Below are 21029 nucleotides of genomic sequence, written 5' to 3'. Positions count from 1 at the left end.
GCCTGGGCGACAGAGCAAGACTTCACCTCAAAAAAAAAAAAAAAAAGGCCGGGCGCGGTGGCTCAAGCCTGTAATCCCAGCACTTTGGGAGGCTGAGGCGGGCGGATCACGAGGTCAGGAGATCAAGACCATCCTGGCTAACACGGTGAAACCCCGTCTCTACTAAAAAAAAAATACAAAAAACTAGCCGGGCGCGGTGGCGGGCGCCTGTAGTCCCAGCTCCTCGGGAGGCTGAGGCAGGAGAATGGCGTGAACCCAGGAGGCGGAGCTTGCAGTGAGCTGAGATCCGGCCACTGCACTCCAGCCTGGGCGGCAGAGCGAGACTCCGTCTCAAAAAAAAAAAAAAAAAAAAAGCCGGGTGTGGTGGTGGACACCTGTAGTCCCAGCTACTTGGGAGGCTGAGACAGGAGAATGGCTTGAACCCAGGAGGAGGCAGAGGTTGCAGTGAGACTAGATCGCGCCGTTGCTCTCCAGCCTGGATGACAGAGTGAGATTCTGTCTCAAAAAAAAAATAAAAATAAAAAATAAAAAAAAGGCCGGGCGCGGTGGCTCACGCCTGTAATCCCAGCACTTTGGGAGACCGAGGCAGGTGAATCACAAGGTCAGGAGATTGAGACCATCCTGGCTAACACGGTGAAACCCCATCTCTACTAAAAATACCAAAATTAGCCAGGCATGGTGGCGGGCGCCTGTAGTCCCAGCTGCTCGGGAGGCTGAGGCAGGAGAATGCCGTGAACCTGAGGTGGAGTCCAGTGAGCTGAGACCATGCCACTGCACTCCAGCCTGGGCGACAGAGCGAGACTCCGTCTCAAAAAAAAAAAAAAAAAAAGGCCGGGCGCGGTGGCTCAAGCCTGTAATCCCAGCACTTTGGGAGGCCGAGACGGGCGGATCACAAGGTCAGGAGATCGAGACCATCCTGGCTAACACAGTGAAACCCCGTCTCTACTAAAAACTACAAAAAAACTAGCCGGGCAAGGTGGCGGGTGCCTGTAGTCCCAGCTACTCGGGAGGCTGAGGCAGGAGAATGGCGTAGACCCGGGAGGCGGAGCTTGCAGTGAGCTGAGATCCGGCCACTGGACTCCAGCCTGGGCGACAGAGCGAGACTCTGTCTCAAAAAAAAAAAAAAAGTAAAAGCTTTACAGACAGAGTTCAAGCTCCATTCTGTCCTCCCTGATACCGTTCCCCTTGCTCCCCTCCCCAGGTGATTCCTTTTCTTTTCCTGCCATTCTCCTGCCTTAGCCTCCTGAGGAGCTGGGACTACAGGTGCCCGCTACCACACCCAGCTAATTTCTTATTGTATTTTTAGCAGAAACGGGGTTTCACCGTGTTAGCCAGGATGGTCTTGATCTCCTGAACTTGTTATCCGCCCGCCTCGGCCTCTCAAAGTGCTGGGATTACAGGTGTGAACCACTGCACCCGGCCGCCAGTCGATTTATATCCTATATTTGTTTCCCATCATTCCTATGCATGCTTTTTTTTTTTTTTTTTTTGAGATGGAGTCTTGCTCTGTCGCTTAGGCTGGAGTGGAATGGCATGATCTCGGCTCACTGCAACCTCCGCCTTCCGGGTTCAAGCGATTCTCCTGCCTCAGCCTCCCGAATAGCTGGAACTACAGGTGTGTGCCACCACGTCTAGCTAATTTTTGTATTTTTAGTAGAGATGGGGTTTCACCGTGTTAGCCAGGATGGTCTTGATCTCCTGACCTTGTGATTCACCCGCCTTGGCTTCCAAAAGTGCTGGGATTACAGGTGCATGCCACCATGCCCAGCTAATTTTTTTTGTATCTTTAGTAGAGACGGGGTTTCACCATCTTGGCCAGACTGGTCTTGAACTCCTGACCTCAGGTTATCTGCCCACTTTGGCCTCCCAAAGTTCTAGGATTACCGGCGTGAGCCACTGCAGCCAGCCCATGCTTTTTATTTTTAATTATTATATTTTAAAAATTATTTATGTAAAAATAGAGACAGGGTCTCATATCAACCAGGCTGGTCTTGAACTCATGTACTCAAGCAACCTGCCCGCCTTGGCCTCCCCAAGTGCTAGGATAACAGGAGTGACCCACCACACCCAGCCAGTTCATATGTTTGTATCCATAAATCATAGCATTGTTTTGTATATTTGTATTATTTATTTATTTATTTGAGACAGGGTCTCATTCTGTCTCTCAGGCTGGAATGCAGTAGCACAGTCATGGCTCACTGCTGCCTCGCCCTCCTGGGGTCAAGCAATCCTCCCACCTCAGCCTCCTGAATAGTTGAGACCACAGGTGCGCATCACCACGTCTGGCTAATTTTTGTATTTTTTGTAGAGATGGGATTTCACCATGTTGCCCAGGCTGATCTTTAACTCCTGAGCTCAAGCAATTCGCCCACCTCAGCCTCCCAAAGTGCTGGGATTACAGGCATGAGCCACCATGGTTACTAAAGGGGGTGAACTGTTTAAGTCCCTCTTTTACAAATAAGAGAGAATTCAGTCAATAATTTGTCCAAGGGTAGCTCAGAATGGAACCATAATGTCAAATCTTTGCAAGTTCCTTCTCTGTTCTTCTGTTATACTCTATTCTTTTACTCGGCCCTTGAAACATTCACCTGTCATGATTAGCATTCCCAGTCACCACAAACTCCTAAGAGATAAATTGGCAAAGCCTATTCTGAAGCAGTAATTTTATCCTAAAAGCCACCAAACTCTTTAACATTTCTTCTGACTCCATGGAATGCTTTCTAAATTTATATTCCTGGCAGTATGAATGCATAGGTTTTTAAATGCAGGATTTGCCCCCATTTAAAATGTTCTTTGAATATTTCATTGGCTGCGAATCCATTAGACTCTACCATGGAGCCCTGTGTGTTTCTATACATAAGGGCTCTTTCAGGCTGTTAATGCCAAGGGGCAGGTTTTTCTCATAGAGAAGAACTCGGGCAGCAAGGACAAAGGGGCAACAGGCCATGTGCTACCTCAACAAACAGCAGCAGCATTATGCAGTCACAACCTTCCCTTGTCACTAAGCAACAAAAGAATTGACCTCCAGAGATTCTCTTTCCTGAAGACATCCTCCAAAAAAGACAAGAGGGAAGTTTGCCTTTTCTGCTCCCTTCTTGGAAAGATGCAAAGTGCGTTAGTAGGCTCCTGGGTAAGAGTGCACTTTATGTTAATCCTGGCCCCGGCCCTCTGATTGTACCCAAAATCTGACTGAGTCATGACAGTGAAGTGAAGAGGTTTTCATCTGGCATCTAACCTGGAATAGGACCCTGAGCTTCCCACTTCCTCTCCACCATCTTGAGGTCACCCCTGGAGGCTGCCTAGTCTTCCTAACACTTTGCCCCCTTCCATGCATCATGGTCTCCTGCAAGCTAGTGGAAACTCCTAGTCCTCTAGCCACCCCATTTATTCCTAGTTAATTGTTTGAGCCACTCAAACTTTTGGAGTTTGGCTGCTCTCTAGTCTGGGAACATTTTGAGGGCAAATACTGTGTTTTTGTCCATCTGTATTTCCCGTGCTCAGCCCCATGCCTGGAAGACAATAAAGTTTCGATAAATACTGTTGAACTAACCTGAATAGAGAGTGAGGGGTTTCTGACAGAGAAGGATAGACAGACAAAGTGATCCATGTCTTTGGATGGAAAGATATGAGGCTTTCTAGTCCTGTTAAATAGCCCATTGTCATGGCCAGAGGGCAGGCTTAGGACGGGTTCTTCTGCTCAGGGTTATAATTGTAGAGGGCCAGACACACCCATCCACTCCAGGGAGAACTTAGGACAAAGAGGCTGGGCCATAGGAGTTCCCAGACATGATCATCCACAGAGTGTCCACGTAATGACAGCAGCACAGTACAGCCCCATTCTTGAACCTCTGATAGTTGCTTATTTCTGTCTCCTGACAGTTCCTCTCTCTGAAATCCCCTCCAGGCCAGGCGTGGTGGCTCATGCCTGTAATCCCAGCACTTTGGGAGGCCAAGGTGGGCAGATTACGAGGTCAGGAGTTCGAGACCAGCCTGGCCAACATGGTGAAACTCTGTCTCTACTAAAAATACAAAAATTAGCCAAGTGTGGTGGTGGGCACCTGTAATCCCAGCTACTCGGGAGGCTGAAGCAGGAGAATTGATTGAACCAGGGAGGCAGAGGTTGCAGTGAACTGAGATCACACCACTGCACTCCAGCCTGGTGACACAGCAAGACTCCGTCTCAAAAAAAAAAAAAAAATCAGCCTGGCATGGTAGTGGGCGCCTGTAGTCCCACGTACTTGGGAGGCTGAGGCAAGAGAATGCCTTGAACCTGGGAGTCAGAGGTTGCCGTGAGCTGAGGTTGTGCCACTGTACTCCAGCCTGGGCAACAAAGCAAGGCTCTGTCTCAAAAAAAAAAAAAAAAAAAAAAAAAAAAAAAAACTGTGGGGAGAACAACAAAGGGGATTTCTTCTCCGGCTCTTTAGGGAAGGACCACACCCCTGATCAGTGGCCCTGCCCACAACTCTCTCCTCTGAATGAATGGCACTCCTTCCCTACACATGCATAGCCCAAGTGGGTCATTACAGCTGAGTTCAACTGTCCCAATGATGGATGAAGACACTTCTATACTGGCCCATCTCCAGGAGTGTCCTAACTCCTTAGATTCTTTCTATTCTGTCAGGAACTTCCAGAAGGGGCTTCTGGTCTGGCTTTCCTGGAACCCTCAGTTGGGGACCTGAGGTCTAGGACTCATGGTCGAGATTTGAGTGAGTTATCCTCATTCCTGTCTTGTTATAGCACAACAATGGCTTCTATGGGCACTACAGAAGCCAATTCAAGAGTGAAAGTGCTAGAGAATACCGCCTTGCAGCCAAGCCCCAGCCTCCAGCAGTGTTCCTGCAGCGATGTCAGGTACAAGGCAGACCTGAAGGCAGTGGGGGTGACTGGACCAGTTCTTGCCTCTCCCAGAACCCAAGAGCATCATCCCATCCCTTCCATGGCTGTATTGACACCTATCCCTGGGACGAGCTTTACCTTTCTTCTCTGAGATGTCAGATCTTTCCCCTACAGACAGGGTAGAAAAGAGTGAGTGCCAAACTGAACCGTCTTGCTCACTGCCCTTTCTAGATGGACAAAGGGTAAGGGCCTAGCTGGGGTGGGTAGCTACAGGCAGACAGCCTCTAGAACCCAGGAAGTAAGCTTTGAGTTTTGCTGACAACTATCTTCACATTCAGATTCCTTAATGCTAAGAAAGCCCATGGTCCATCCCACAGCCAGCTTCACAGTCCAGGGCCTTGGAAATTAGTAGGAGGCCTCCTCTGGTCAGGGAAGTAGTACAGAAGGCAGCTGGGTACTGGCCTACACATTTGGCCAGGGAATACTGGAAAGGAGTGATGGCACAGGTAGCCTGGAGTGGCTATAACAGGCTTCTGGAGAACAGGAAAGGGATACAGGGCCATAGGCCCTTTACTACTTACAGGCCTGGAGACAAGGAAGGAGCACCGTGTATCATAAATCAGGGTCATGGCTGGGCAAGGTGGCTCATGCGTGTAATCCTAACACTTCGGGAGGCCAAGGCAGATGGATCACTTGAGGTCAAGAGCTCGAAACCAGTCTGGCCAACATGGTGAAACTCCATCTTTACTAAAAATACAAAAAAAAAAAAAAAAAAAAAAATAGGCCAGGCACAGTAGCTCACGCCTGTAATCCCAGCACTGGGGTGGATCACCTGAGGTTGATAGTTCAAGACCAGCTTGACCAATATGGAGAAACCCCATCTCTACTAAAAATACAGAATTAGCCTGGCTTGGTGGCACATGCCTGTAATCCCAGCTACTCAGGAGGCTGAGGCAGGAGGCTGGCTTGAACCCAGGAGGTGGAGGTTGCAGTGAGCCAAGATCAGATAGTGCCATTGCATTCCAGCCTGGGCAACAAGAGCAAAACTCCGTCTCAAAAAAAAACAAAATTAAACCGGGCATGGTGGTGCACACCTGTAATCCCAGCTACTCAGGAGGCTGAGGTAGAGAGAATTGCTTGAACCCAGGAGGCAGAAGTTGCAATGAACCAAGATGGCACCACCACACTCCAGCCTGGGTGACAGAGTGAGACTCGGTCTGAAAAAATGAAATAAAATTAAAAAATCAGAGTCATAATAGTAAAAAGCATACTCAGCAGAACTCAGAAGGTTATGTTTACAAAGGATTGCTTGTGACAGCCTCAGATAAAGGCAGTCCCACAGGCTGGTAGCAACCAAGTGGTTAGTACTACTGAGCAAAAGGGACAAGGGGGAGGCATGACTTCTAGAATCGAGAAGGAGATAAAGGTATGGAAAGGGTCACCCTGACAGGAGCAGTAATCCTAGGTAGAGAGACATAACCAGGTGAGAAGTGCCTAGGAGGGAGCCAAGAGAAGAAACACTTCCTCTCTCTTTTCCTCCATCTCCTCCCAGGGCTCCCTGGTGGCCAGAACAAAGGGAGTGTAGTGTTGAGTGCAGTCAGGTCGGCCTCCAGAGCAACAGCTGGGTAGAAGAAGGCCCAGAAGGACGTGAAGGGGTGCCTGAAACAGGTACCACCCACTGCACCTTCTTGCTTCCCAGGCTTTTGCCAGGTCCTATTTGATCTGCCATCTGGATTTTCTATGAATTGCTTTCCCAGGCTGAGACTAGGGTCCTGGAGGCTGCTATTTTATGGAAACTGAACTTCCTCAGCATATGCACTTGCAAGGGCTGCCTGCTACAGCCTACCAAGCCAGGCCCAGATGCAGCTCCAGACTGTCAATCCAGGGCTACCTCCCTTTTGAGACTGATGGGATGTGGGAAGTACAGAAAGAGAAGCAACCCAGAGACTTCCTGTTGTATGTTTGTCATTGCCCTCAGTGGCAGCTCTCCTCCCAGAGATTGGAACATCCTATCAATCTGGTAAACTCATTCCTCAGAGGCCGGGCGCGGTGGCTCAAGCCTATAATCCCAGCACTTTGGGAGGCCGAGACGGGCGGATCATGAGGTCAGGAGATCGAGACCATCCTGGCTAACACGGTGAAACCCCATCTCTACTAAAAAAATACAAAAAACTAGCCAGGCGAGGTGGTGGGCGCCTGTAGTCCCAGCTACTCGGGAGGCTGAGGCAGGAGAATGGCGTAAACCCGGGAAGCGGAGCTTGCAGTGAGCTGAGATCTGGCCACTGCACTCCAGCCTGGGCGACAGAGCGAGACTCCATCTCAAAAAAAAACAACAAAAAAAACCTCATTACTCAGAAACAGACATGTAAGGGACATGTTTTGGCTGCAGATCAATGTAAGGATTTTCTACACAAAAAATTTACTAGCATTAGCAGCAGCCCCAAGTAGCGTAATCTGTGTCTTGGATTCAGGTTATATAAATGTCAAATATCATGGTTCTTCCTAGGTCTAAAGTTGTTTTAATTAATAGGACTGCTCAGAGAAGTTGCACATTTTCATTTTGCATTGACTGAGAGGTACCAGGTTTCAGCTGGCAGATTCTAGCTATCGTTTTTTTCTTTTTTTTGAGACAGAGTCTCACTCTGTCGCCCAGTCTGGAGTGCAGTGGCTCGATCTCTCCTCACTGCAAGCTCTGCCTCCCAGGTTCACGCCATTCTCCTGCCTCAGCCTCCCAAGTAGCGGGGACTACAGGTACCCACCACCATGCCTGGCTAATTTTTTTTGTATTTTTAGTAGAGACGGGTTTCACAGTATTAGCCAGGATGGTCTCAATCTCCTGACCTTGTGATCTGCCTGCCTCGGCCTCCCAAAGTGCTGAGATTACAGGCAGATTCTAGCTATTGTTTAAAGCCTTTCTAAGATGTAGCATCCACTCTCCTTTGGTTTGTAAAATTTTTGTCCATGACATACAGATGCAAGAAAATTATTTTTTCTTTTTTTTCATTTTTTCTTCTAAAGCAGATTAATCTCTTTCCAGCCTTCAACTGCCTGATTCTTGGGAAATATAATTCTGGTCCTCTTAGTTCCTCAGGTTGGACAAGAGTTCTGTCTGGTTGGGTGCAGTTTCTTCACCTACAGTGCCATGATTGCTAGGCCCCTGCTGCCATCCCATCCCTCAGTTTACCAAGGAGCCTCCTCTCTTAGTGCAGACTGCCCAGCCCGCACAGGGGCCCTTAGCCCTACCACATGCAAATACTGCCCCTTCCAAGGAAACCCACTTCTCTTCCAAGGCTTCTTAAGATGGAATCCCAATCCTAGCTCTACCTGTTCAGAAACCATGGATTTTACCACCTCGATGGAAAAGGAGCCTTGAATGATTAAGAAACAAAGATGCTAGTGATCATTCTTTGCAGGGCAAGAATACCCAGAATTGCCTGGGTAGAGAGGAAATGATTGTGCTTCTCACCAAGCTCCCACAGTTTTGAGAGAACAAAACTCACTGGGTGTCAATAAATTATCCTGCCACTATAGGAATAGTGAATTTCCAGTCAGAGGTGCCTCCGACAGGAAAGACATATACATTCTAGGGCTAAGTGCAATTTGGTAGCTGAGGATAGACACGGGAGAAATTTGGGGGTCAATTGAAACTTGCCCCAGACTCCTAGATTTTAATTGAAACTTTCATTGAAATAATTATCAATTCATAAGCAGTTGTAAAAAATAATAGAGATTTCTTCTACACTTTGCCTGGTTACCTTCAATGGTAACATCTTGCAAAGCTATGGTATAATATCACAACCAGGACATTGACATTGATTGATATAAGCACTAAGGTTCATTCAAATTTCCCTAGTTTTACTTGTATGTGTGTGTGTGTGAGTGTGTGTGTGTGTGTGTATTAAGAGCTATAGGCTGGGCACAGTGGCTATGGGCAGGGCGCGGTGGCTCACGCCTGTAATCCCAGCATTTGGGAGGCCAAGGCGGGCGGATCACAAGGTTAGGAGATCAAGACCATCCTGGCTAACATGGTGAAACCCCGTCTCTACTAAAAAAAAAAAAAAATTAGCCAGGCATGGTGGCGGGCACCGGTAGTCCCAGCTACTAAGGAGGCTGAGGCAGGAGAATGGAGTGAGGCGGAGCTTGCAGTGAGCCAAGATGGCGACACTGCACTCCAGACTGGATGATAGAGCGAGACTCCATCTCAAAAAAAAAAAAAAAAAAAAAAAAGAGCTATAAAATTTGCCGGGCGCGGTGGCTCACACCTGTAATCCCAGCACTTTGGGAGGCCAAGGTGGGCAGATCACCTGAGGTCAGGAGTTCAAGACCACCCTGACCAACATGGTGAAACCCCATTTCTACTAAAAATACAGAATTAGCGGGGGTGGTGGCACAGACCTGTAATCCCAGCTACTTGGGAGGCTGAGGCAGGAGAATCACTTGAACCCAGGAGGCAGAGATTGTGGTGAGCCAAGATTGCTCCATTGTACTCCAGCCTGGACAACAACAGCAAAACTCTGTCTCAAAAAAAGAAAAAACAAACAAACAAACAAAAAGAGCTATAAAATTTTAGCTGGGCGCCCAGCACTTTGGGAGGTTCAGGTGGGCGGATCATGAGGCCAGGAGTTTGAGACTGGCCAACATAGTGAAACCCTATCTCTACTAAAAACACAAAAAATTGGCAGGGCATGGTGGCAGGCACCTGTAATCCAAGCTACTTGGGAGGCTGAGGCAGGAGAACAGCTTGAACCCAGGAGGCAGAGGTTGCAGTGGACTGAGATCGAGCCACTGTACTCCAGCCCGGGCAACAATATGACACACTGTCTCGAAAAAAAAAAAAAAGAGCTTTAAAATGTTATCGCCAATGTAGTTTTGTGTATCTAACACCACAGTTGACTGTGGTGGTAGACCAACATCACAAGGGATCCCTGGTGCTGCTCTGTTTTTGTTTTTGTTTTTTTTCAAGTTTCGCTCTTGTTGCCGGGGCTGGAGTGCAATGGTGTGATCTCGGCTCACTGAAACTTCTGCCTCCCGGGTTCAAGCAAATCTCCCGCCTCAGCCTCCCGAGTAGCTGGGATTACAGGTGCCCACCACTGTGTCCAGCTAATTTTTTTGTATTTTTAGTAGAGACGGGGTCTTACCATATTGCCCTGGTTGGTCTCAACCTCCTGACCTAGGGTGATCTGCCTGCCTCAGCTTCCCAAAGTGTCAGGATTACTGGTGTGAGTAACCCCGCCTGGTCTATGTAATTTTTTATTTTTTATTTTTTATTTTTTTGAGACGGAGTCTCGCTCTGTCACCCAGGCTGGAGTGCAGTGGCCGGATCTCAGCTCACTGCAAGCTCCGCCTCCCGGGTTCACGCCATTCTCCTGCCTCAGCCTCCGGAGTAGCTGGGACTACAGGCGCCTGCCACCTCGCCCGGCTAGTTTTTTTATATTTTTTAGTAGAGACGGGGTTTCACCGGGTTAGCCAGGATGGTCTCGATCTCCTGACCTCGTGATCCACCCGTCTCGGCCTCCCAAAGTGCTGGGATTACAGGCGTGAGCCACCGCGCCCGGCCTTTTTTTTTTCTTTAAGACAGTGTTGTTCTGTCACCTAAGCTGGAGTGCAGTGTCATGATCTCGGCTCATTGCAACCTCTGCCTCCCGGGTTCAAGCGATTCTCCTGCCTCAGCCTCCTCAGTAGCTGGGATTACAGGTATGCATCACCACACCCGGGTAATTTTGTATTTTTAGGAGAGACGGGGTTTTTCCATGTTGGTCAGGCTGGTCTTGAACTCCTGACCTCAGGTGATCAACCTGCCTTGGCCCCACAAAGTTACAGGCGTGAACCACTGTGCCCGGCCCCCACTTCTTTTTTTTTTTTTAAGATGGAGTCTCACTCTTTCACCCAGGCTGGAGTGCAGTGGCGCTATCTTGGCTCACTGCAAGCGCAGCCTCCTGGGTTCATGCCATTCTCCTGCCTCAGCCTCCCGAGTAGCTGGGACTACAGGCACCCGCCACCACGCCTGGCTTTTTTTTTTTTTTTTTTTTTTTTTTTGTATTTTTTAGTAGACACAGGGTTTCATTGTGTTAGCCAGGATGGTCTCGATCTCCTGACCTCGTGATCCACCCGTCTCAGCCTCCCAAAGTGCTGGGATTACAGGCGTGAGCCACCGCGCCCGGCCCCCATTTCTAAATCAATCTCCCATTTCTAAAATTTTGTCACTTAAAAATGTTACAGACAGGGTGCAGTGGCTCACCTCTGTAATCCCAGCACTTTGGGAGGCCAAGGTGGGTGGATCGCTTAAGGCCAGGAGTTCGAGACCAGCCTGGCCAACATGGTGAAACCTTATCTCTACTAAAAATACAAAAAATTAGGCCGGGCGCGGTGGCTCACGCCTGTAATCCCAGCACTTTGGGAGGCCGAGGTGGGCGGATCATGAGGTCAGGAGATCGAGACCATCTTGGCTAACACGGTGAAACCCCATCTCTACTAAAAACACAAAAAAATTAGCTGGGCTTGGTGGCAGGCGCCTGTAGTCCCAGCTACTCGGGAGGCTGAGGCAGGAGAATGGCGTGAACCCAGGAGGCGGAGCTTGCAATGAGCCGAGATCGCGCCACTGCACTCCAGCCTGGGCGAAAGAGCGAGACTCCGTCTCAAAAAAAAAAAAAAAAAATTTAGCTGAGTTTGGTGGCTCACGCCTGTAATCACAGCTACTCGGGAAGCTGAGGCAGGAGAATCGCTTGAACTGGGAGGCGGAGGTTGTGGTGTGCCAAGATCACGCCACTGCACTCCAGCCCAAGTGACAGAGCAAGACTCCATCTCAAAAAAAGAAAAAAATTGCATAGGCCAGTTGCGGTGGGTCATGCCTGTAATCCAAACACTTTGGGAAGCCAAGGCAGCAGACTGCTGGAGGTCAGGAGTTTGAGACCAACCAGGGCAATATGGTGAAACTCCGTCTCTGGTAAAAATACAAAAATTAGTCTGTGTCGTGGCACATGCCTGTCATCCCAGCTACTTGGGAGGCTGAGGCATAAGAAGCTCTTGAACCTGGGAGGTGGAGGTTGCGGCAAGCCAAAATCAAGCCACTGCACTCTAGCCTGGGCGACACAGTGAGACTCTGTCTCAAAAAAATAATTATTTTATTTTATTTTATTTTTTGAGACGGAGTCTCGCCTGTCGCCCAGGCTGGAGTGCAGTGGTGTGATCTCGGCTCACTGCAAGCTCTGCCTCCCGGGTTCACGCCATTCTCCTGCCTCAGCCTCCCGAGTAGCTGGGACTACAGGCGCCCACCACCTCGCCCGGCTAGTTTTAGCCAGGATGGTCTCGATCTCTTGACCTCGTGATCCGCCCGTCTCGGCCTCCCAAAGTGCTGGGATACAGGCTTGAGCCACCACGCCCGGCAAAAATAAAATTAAATTAAAATGTTATATAAAGCTGGGCACAGTGGCTCATGCCTCTAATCCCAGCACTTTTGGGAGGCCAAGGCAGGAGGATTGCTTGAGCCCAAGAGTTCAAGATCAGCCTGGGCAACATAATGAGAACTCATCTCTGAAAAACAGTTAAACAATTAACCAGGCATGGTGGCATGCACCTGTGGTACCAGCTACTCGGGAGGCTGAGGTAGAAGGATTGCTTGATCCCCGGAGGTCAAGGCTGAAGTGAGCCATGATTGTGTCACCACACTCCAGCCTGGCAACAAAGTGAGACCCTGTCTCAAAAACAGTTACGTAAATAGAATAATACAATACGCACTCTTTGGACACTATTTTTGCAGCATAATTTCCTAGAGATTCATCCAAATTAGGCCAGATGCGGTGGCTCACACTTGTAATCCCAGCACTTTGGGGGGCCGAGGCGGGCAGATCACAAGGTCAGGAGATTGAGACCATCCTGGCTAACACGGTGAAACCCCGTCTCTACTAAAAATACAAAAAAATTAGCCGGGCGCGGTGGCGGGCGCCTGTAGTCCCAGCTACTCAGGTGGCTGAGGCAGGAGAATGGCATGATCCCGGGAGGCGAAGCTTGCAGTGAGCCGAGATAGTGCCACTGCCCTCCAGCCAGGGGGACAGAGCAAGACTCCGTCTCAAAAAAAAAAAAAAGAGATTCATCCAAATTATTGTGTTTATCAATAGTACATTTATTTTCATTACTGAGTAGTATTCCTTGGTACCAACTTACCAGTTTGTTTAATCATTCATCTGTTAAAGGATATCTGACCTGATTCCAGTTTTTGGCTCATACAAGTAAAGCTTTTAAGAATATTTGCGTATAAATTTTTGGTTGAACATAAGTTTTTGTCTCTCTGGGATAAATGCCCAGGAATACAATTGCTGGGTCACGTAGTAGTTGCATGTTTAGTGTTATTGTTTTGTTTTGTTTTGTTTTATTTTGTTTTGAGACAGAGTCTCGCTCTGTCGGCCAGGCTGGAGTGCAATGGCACAATCGCAGCTCACTGCAACCTCCGCCTCCCGGGCTCAAGCAGTTCTCCTGCCTCAGCCTCCTGAGTAGCTAGGATTACAGGTGTGTGCCACCACGCGTGGCTAATTTTTGTATTTTTAGTAGAGACAGGGTTTCACCATGTTGGCCAGGCTGGTCTTGAACTCCTGACCTCAGATAATCCACCCACCTCAGCCTACCAAAATGCTGGAATTACAAATATGAGCCACCGAGGCTGGCTGCATGTTTAGTATTTTTGTTGTTGTTGTTGTTGTTTTGTTTGTTTGTTTTTTGAGATGGAGTCTCACTCTGTAACCCAGGCTGTAGTGCAGTGGCACCATCTTGGCTCACTGCAACCTCCGCCTCCCAGGTTCAAGCAATTCTCCTGCCTCAGCCTCCCGAGTAGCTGGGATTACAGGAGGCTGCCACCACGCCTGGCTAATTTTTTTTTTTCTGTATTTTTTAGTGGAGACGGGGTTTCACCATCTTGGCCAGGCTGGTCTTGAACTCCTGACCTCGTGATTCACCTACCTTGGCCTCCCAAAGTGCTGGGATTACAGGCATGAGCCACCACTCCCGGCCACATGTTTAGTTTTTGTCTGTTTGTTTGTTTGTTTTTAAGTTTAAGTTATTTATTTAAGCCATCCCCTGCCACAAGCAAAGGGATGGAAGACCAGTATACCAGTCGTCATTTGATACAAGAAGATGAGCTTAAGGTCCCGTATACTTTTTCTGATCCATGTGCAGAGTAATGGTCCAAACCAGTGCTGTGGTCCCTGGTGCCCAGGTAGTGGTCCAGATTCTCTTTCATCTTCGTAGCCAGTTGGAAGTGGATTCACATGAGGGTTATGGAATAGAGTATGGTTACCATCTCCCCAGGGAAACAGCTTGGTCCTGATGCGGAGATGAGGGTAGGCGATGAACTCGGGTCTCTCGTGCTCTCCGTGGTGTGACTTCAGGTACACATTCAGCATGCTGACTGCCACCCCGGGGTGCGCGACGAAGAAGGTGAGGGTCTTCCACATGCGAGCTGATTCCTCTTCACCATGGGCACCACTCAACATAGGCCACCCCAGCTGTGGGCTGGACTGACCCAGCAGCCAAGAAACCCAGGACACACCAACTGCCGCCATTTTCGACCTGGACTACTCTACATGTTTAGTTTTTTTTTTTTTTTTTTTTTTTTTTTTTTTTTTTGAGACGGAGTCTCGCTCTGTAGCCCAGGCTGGAGTGCAGTGGCCGGATCTCAGCTCACTGCAAGCTCCGCCTCCCGGGTTCACGCCATTCTCCGGCCTCAGCCTCCCGAGTAGCTGGGACTACAGGCGCCCGCCACCTCGCCCGGCTAGTTTTTTGTATTTCTTAGTAGAGACGGGGTTTCACCGTGTTAGCCAGGATGGTCTCGATCTCCTGACCTCGTGATCCACCCGTCTCGGCCTCCCAAAGTGCTGGGATTACAGGCTTGAGCCACCGCGCCCGGCCCCATGTTTAGTTTTTAAAAGAAACTGCCAAACTGTTTTCGAGAGTGGCTTTATCATTTTATATTCCCAGCAGCAATGCATGAATGATCTGGTTTCTCTGCATTCTCACCAATACCTGGTGTTGTCTCTATTTTCAACTGGAGCCATTCTGATAGATGTGTAGTGATATTTTGTTGTGGTTTTAATTTGCATTTCCCTGATGTTTAATGATAAATATCTTTTCATGTGTTATTTGTCATCTGCATATCTTCTTTGGTTAGATGTCTTCATGTTTGCCAATTTTCTAATTAGACTGTGATTTTACTGTTGAGTTGAGAGGGTTCCTTATATTTTCTAGTCCTCTGTTAGATATATGGTTTATAAATATTTTCTCCCAATCTGTAGCTTGGTTTGCAGTGGCACGATCATGGCTCATTGCACTCTTGATCTCTTTTTTTTTTTTTTTTTTTTTGAGACAGAGTCTCGCTCTGTCACCCAGGCTGGAGTGCAGTGGCTCAATCTTGGCTCACTGCAAGCTCCACCTCCCAGGTTCACACCATTCTCCTGCCTCAGCCTCCCGAGTAGCTGGGACTACAGGTGCCCGCCACCACGCCCAGCTAATTTTTTCTATTTTTTAGTAGAGACGGGGTTTCACTGTGTTAGCCAGGATGGTCTCAATCTCCTGACCTCGTGATCCACCCGCCTCAGCCTCCCGAAGTGCTGGGATTACAGGCATGAGCCACTGCGCCTGGCTGCACCCTTGACCTCTTAAGCTCACGTGATCCTTCCACTTCAGCCTTATTAGTTGCTGGGATCACAGGTATGCAACACCACGCCTGGCGTTTTTTTTATTTTTTTGTAGAGACAGTATCTGGGAGCCTTGCCATGCTGCCCGGGCTGGTCTTGAACTCCTGGGCTCAAGCAATCCTTCCTCCTTGGCCTCTCAAAGTCCTGGGATTATGGGTGTGAGCCACTGCACTCGGCCTCAGCTTGCTTTTTTTTTTTTTTGGAGACAGAGTCTCTCTCTGTTGTCAAGGCTGGAGTGCAGTGGCGAGATTTCAGCTCACTGCAACCTCTGCCACCCAAGTTCAAGCAATTCTCCTGCCTCGGCCTCCCAGGTAGCTAGGATCACAGGCACCCGCCGCCACACCCAGCTAATTTTTGTATTTTTAGTAGAGACGAGGTTTCACCATGCGGCCAGGCTGGTCTCGAACTCTTGGCCTCAAGTGATCTACCTGCCTCTGCCGCCCAAACTGCTGGGATTATAGGCGTGAGCCATTGTGCCCAGCCTCAGCTTGCATGTTGAGGAATGAAAGCTTCCCACCTTCTTGGAGTTTTCATTCTGCTTGAAGACTACCATCGGACTGTCTAAGGCAGGCGGTTCTAAAAAGGGAACTCTTAAATACATATACAATAAATTCTACCCTGAAGATTCTGGCTCAGGGATCTAGAATGGATTTTTTTTTTTTTTTTTTTTTTTTTGAGACGGAGTCTTGCTCTGTCACCCAGGCTGGAGTGCAGTGGCCGGATCTCAGCTCACTGCAAGCTCCGCCTCCCGGGTTTAGGCCATTCTCCTGCCTCAGCCTCCCGAGTAGCTGGGACTACAGGCGCCCGCCACCTCGCCCGGCTAGTTTTTTGTATTTTTTTAGTAGAGACGGGGTTTCACTGTGTTAGCCAGGATGGTCTCGATCTCCTGACCTCGTGATCCACCCATCTCGGCCTCCCAAAGTGCTGGGATTACAGGCTTGAGCCACCGCGCCCGGCCTAGAATGGATTTTATCTGGGGACCTGCTGTCCGCCATTACCTATACTCCCAAGCCAGCCAAGCCTGACCTCACCAGATCTGGCCACTTCAGGTCTACAGCAGGAGAAACTGAGTGGCTGGGTATGGCTCTGAGGGCAGAAGCCAGTCACAAAGGCAAGAAGGTGGTCTTGGGACAGATTCCTGCTGAAGCCTGCAGGCCTAAAAGATGGTCTTTCTCTGCCTGGGAGTGGAGCAAGGCTCTAGCTCCAACTGAGCCAAAGTAAATTCCCTTGGGCCAGGACCTTCTGTCCCTGTTCATTAATTTTTTTTTTTTTTTTTCCTGTCGCCCAGGCTGGAGTGCAATGGCACGATCTCAGCTCGCTGCAAACTCTGTCTCCCAGGTTTAAACAATTATCCAGCTTCAGCCTCCTGAGTAGCTGGGATTACAGCCAGACATCACCACACCCAGCTAATTTTTTTGTGTGTTTTAGTAGAGACGGGGTTTCACCATGTTGGCCAGGTCGGTCTTGAACTCCGACCTCAAGTGATCTGCCCGCCTCAGCCTCCCAAAGTGCTGGGATTACAGGCGTAAGCCACCACACCCAGCCTAATTTTTGTATTTTTAGTAGAAACGGGGTTTCAGTATGTTGGCCAGGCTGGTCTCAAACTTCTGACCTCAGGTGATTCACCTGCCTCGGCCTCCCAAAGTGCTGGGATTACAGGTGTGAGCCACCATGCCTAGCCTGTTTATTGATTTAACAGCAACATTTATTGAGCAGTGCTGGAGTTATAGATATGAGCAAGACAGACTACCTTTGCCCACAAGAAGCTTATGTTCTAATGGTGGGGCATGCGATGTTCTCATCGGTGGGGGGAACATCATATAGAATAATATAGTATGTTAGCAGGTGAAAAATGCACAGTTAGAGTGATGGAACCATTGGCCTAGTGCTCAAGGAAGGAAGAAGGAGGTGTGAGGGAATTACCTGGCCAGGAGAAGGAACAGGTGGTGCAAAGCCCTAAGTGGGAGCACCTGGTATGTCTGAGGAGCAGTGGGGAAATCAGTGTGGCTGGAGGTAGCAGAAGGACCAATATCGTGTGGGTCTCACAGACCACTATGATGACTTTGGCTACCACAAATAGGAGGAACTGTTGTGAATTTTCAGCAAATGAGATGTGCTCTCATTTATGTACTAACAGAATTATGCTGGCTGCAAAGTGGACAACAGACTGGAGGGGCAAGTTTGAAAGCAGGGACACCAGGCAGGAAGCTCTTGCAATAATTCAGGCAAGAGGCCGGGTGCGGTGGTCACGCCTGTAATCCTAGCACTTTGGGAGGCCGAGCCGGGTGGATCACAAGGTCAGGAGATCGAGACCACGGTGAAACCCCGTCTCTACTAAAATTACAAAAAATTAGCCAGGCGCGGTGGCAGGCGCCTGTAGTCCCAGCTACTCGGGAGGCTGAGGCGGGAGAATGGCCTGAACCCAGGAGACGGAGCTTGCAGTGAGCCGAGATCGTGCCACTGCACTCCAGCCTGGGGGACAGAGCGAGACTCTGTCTCAAAAAAAAAAAAAAAAAAAAAAAAAATTCAGGCAAGAGAGGAATGTGGCTTGGATCGGGGAAAACAGTGGGCATGCTGAGACGTGGTCTGTTCCTGGGCACATTTTGACCACAGTATCAACAGGATACTGGCACATTCAATGTGGGGTATGAGAGAAGAGAATCTAGGGGACTCAAGGTGTTTGACAGGATCTGGCTGCCGTAGTCTGAGCTGGGGGAGGCTGTAGGTGGAGTGTGTCTGGGACGACCCAAAGCTCAGTCATATGTTTGGAGATGCCCAATTGCGCATTTACATGGAGATGTGGAGTAGGCAGTTGTCTACTGAGCCCAGAGTTCAGGAGAAAATTTGAGCTGGAGATAGAAATTCCAGTTTTCAGATGGCATTTAGGGCCAAGAGTCTGGGTATGTTGATGGGGGAGTAAGTGTGGATGCAGGGGAGGAGAGGACTCAAGTGCTGGGCAATCAGAGTTAAGGCCCAGCTTGAAACTCAGCCACTGCTCCCCTGATGGGAGGATGTCCTAGCAGATGCCTCCTTATTGAGGACCCTCCTCAATAAGGGTTCCACGGTCTTCTGCTTCAGGGAAAGTCCCAGGTTGAGATATCCCAGGACTGAAGTGTTGCTTTAATTAGTCTCTGTCCTCTGTCTGTTGGCAGTTTAGCAGCTTAGGGGCAGTGGCTCCTGGTGACTTCCCTCCATTAGGGACCCTGAGGCAGTGATCCGGGTAAGGGCGGGTAAATAAGCATCATTTTCCCTATTCACTTTCTTTCTCACTATCTTTCAAGGAGCCGGCGCAGCAACACTTCTTCTCCAAGCATGACAACCGTACTTCCTTTGACAAAGTGAGTGCCGAAAAGAGGAAGAATGGCAAGCAGTCCCCCAGCCTAAGTTGAAGTCTGGACAGAGCAGGTGGTAGGGTGGAGGGGATGACACTGGGGGAGGGCTCCTTATGAAGGCAGAGGAGTGGCTATCTTCCCCCACAAACTTTTTCCTCTGGGAAACAGCCTATTCCCCCAAACAGAGACATCTCTATGTTGGTTTCCTCTGCCAGCTTGCCAGACAATGTGCAAGTATCCTGTGGGCCACTAACTTTCTGGGTGCTTCACCTTAGAATGAAAGACATCACAGCCGGGCGCGGTGGCTCACGCCTGTAATCCCAGCACTTTGGGAGGCCGAGGCGGGCGGATCACAAGGTCAGGAGATCGAGACCACGGTGAAACCCCGTCTCTACTAAAAATACAAAAAATTAGCCGGGCGCAGTTGTGGGCGCCTGTAGTCCCAGCTACTCGGGAGGCTGAGGCAGGAGAATGGCGTGAACCCGGGAGGCGGAGCTTGCAGTGAGCCGAGATCGCGCCACTGCACTCCAGCCTGGGCGACAGAGCAAGACTCCGTCTCAAAAAAAAAAAAAAAAAAAAAAGAAAAGAATGAAAGACATCACTGGGGAGACAGGCCAAGGAGGCCAGGGTACAGGCCAAGACAGCCTGGCCTAGGACAGGCATCACCAAGCAGACTTGGGGTTAGGAGGGGTCCAAGAAGGTGCTTGGTGCCAGGAATATGGGCCAATGGCCCGTACCGTTGAGGAGGGCCCCTACTGCCTGCTGCAGGGAATTGGAAGGCGGAAGGACCTGGAGCGCCTGTGGCAGCGGCACACCTTCCTGCGCTGGGCACCCTGTGAGATAGAGTTGCGCCAGCAAGGGCCCCTGGAATCTTCTTACCAGGCTGATTTCCGACCAGGCCCAGGACTCAGTGGCCTCCCCCAGCGCCTCGTCCACTTTGTGCAGGTCCAGCCTTCCCATGCCAGGACCACCTACCAGCAGAACTTCTGCTACCCATCCCGGGGTGGCCACTGTGGCAGTTACAAGGTAGGGCCCCAGGCACCAGTCACAGACATACTGCCTGACCTCCCAGTGATCCCAAGACCCAAGCTGCTGCAGCACTACCTTCATGCTGGGGTCTCTGAGTGTCTAAACTGGTCCAGAGCATTAAACAAGGACAGCTGACACAGCAGCCTCTCTGTGCTTGCAGCCCACAATGGGATGCAGCCCAAGAGGATGAAAGGTAGTAATGGGCTGCCAGGTCCTGTGCCTGTCTTCCATGGCACTTGTGCCCATGGTGTTTGTGTGCTGGGCATGGGAGGTGCTGCTCTGGGATCCCTGCCACTAAGTGAGAAAGGGGAGGCTAAGAGTCCAGGAGGGTTGCCATAGCCACAGCAGGTGGGTTCCAGGGTCCCAAGTACTACTCTGTTCTTGTAGCAAACCCAGCTGTAGAGAGGAAGATTAGAGGGCAGTCCCCAGCCTAAGTTGAAGTCAGGACAGAGCAGGTGGTAGGGTGGAGGGGGTGACACTGAGGGAGGGCTCCTTATGAAGGCAGCAGAGTGACTGTCTTCCCCACAACCTTTCTCTTCTGGGAAACAGCCTATTCCCCCAAACAGAGACGTCTCTGTGTTGGTCTCCTCTGCCAGCTTGCCAGACAATGTGCAAATATCCTGTGGGCTGCTGACTTTCTAGGTGCTTCACCCTAGAATGAAAGGCATCACTGGGGAAGCAGGCCAAGTATTCAGTGTAGCTATGGGGAAAGCAGACCCCAGAGACCTGTACTAGCAGGCAACAAAGGCTGGAAGAAGGAAGAGTTAGCAGCTTTCTCAGGAGGCAGCTGCCTTCGAGGGGTTTGTTGGATGGCCACACAGTCCTGTCCAAGAGACGGCTGCCCCACAGCTGACGCAGAAGGAGACTGCCCTGGGCCACAAAACCCACTGAACCACCCCTCCCTGTGGGGGTGAGCAGAGACCCTAAGGAGACACTCTGTAACTTGGATCTGGAGGTCTTCCTAACCCTGTGGTATTTTGTTGTTGTTTTCTGAGCACTTCTCTGGTCATCCTATCCCACCATCCTTTGGTGACATGTGACAGCCCTTCCTTACTGTCCTAGTGCTCTCTAATCCCCATGACAGTAAGGAGGTGCTGTCATCACATGTTGCCAAAGAATAAGCTCTGGCTTAGATGGAACAGAAATACCA

General features: G+C 49.7%; 1 protein-coding gene and 1 pseudogene across 1 annotated transcript; one reads left to right on the top strand and one right to left on the bottom strand.

The window, feature by feature from the left end:
• The first annotated feature begins 3015 nt into the window (after window positions 1-3015).
• C2H3orf84 (chromosome 2 C3orf84 homolog) lies at window positions 3016-20016 on the top strand. The gene is made up of 4 exons (XM_001095395.5): window positions 3016-3130; window positions 4738-4851; window positions 18800-18856; window positions 19598-20016. The coding sequence occupies exons 1-4, from the start codon at window positions 3104-3106 to the stop codon at window positions 20012-20014; spliced, it is 615 nt and encodes a 204-aa protein (XP_001095395.2). The 5' UTR covers window positions 3016-3103; the 3' UTR covers window positions 20015-20016.
• LOC106996920 (cytochrome c oxidase subunit 6A1, mitochondrial pseudogene) lies at window positions 5357-14401 on the bottom strand (annotated as a pseudogene).
• Window positions 20017-21029: the final 1013 nt, after the last annotated feature.

This window comes from Macaca mulatta, chromosome 2 (assembly GCF_049350105.2).
Source record: "Macaca mulatta isolate MMU2019108-1 chromosome 2, T2T-MMU8v2.0, whole genome shotgun sequence".
Classification (NCBI taxonomy): Eukaryota; Metazoa; Chordata; class Mammalia; order Primates; family Cercopithecidae; genus Macaca; species Macaca mulatta.
Note: the sequence above shows the minus strand (reverse complement) of the source record. Positions and strands in the feature narration are given on the sequence as shown.

Bases quoted from the DNA above. Each gene is read 5' to 3' on its own strand.
- C2H3orf84 (XM_001095395.5), top strand. From the start codon at position 3,104: ATGCAAAGTGCGTTAGTAGGCTCCTGG. The intron at 3,131-4,737 runs GTAAGAGTGCAC...GTCTTGTTATAG, and splicing joins GTGCGTTAGTAGGCTCCTGG to CACAACAATGGCTTCTATGG. The intron at 4,852-18,799 runs GTACAAGGCAGA...CTATCTTTCAAG, and splicing joins TGTTCCTGCAGCGATGTCAG to GAGCCGGCGCAGCAACACTT.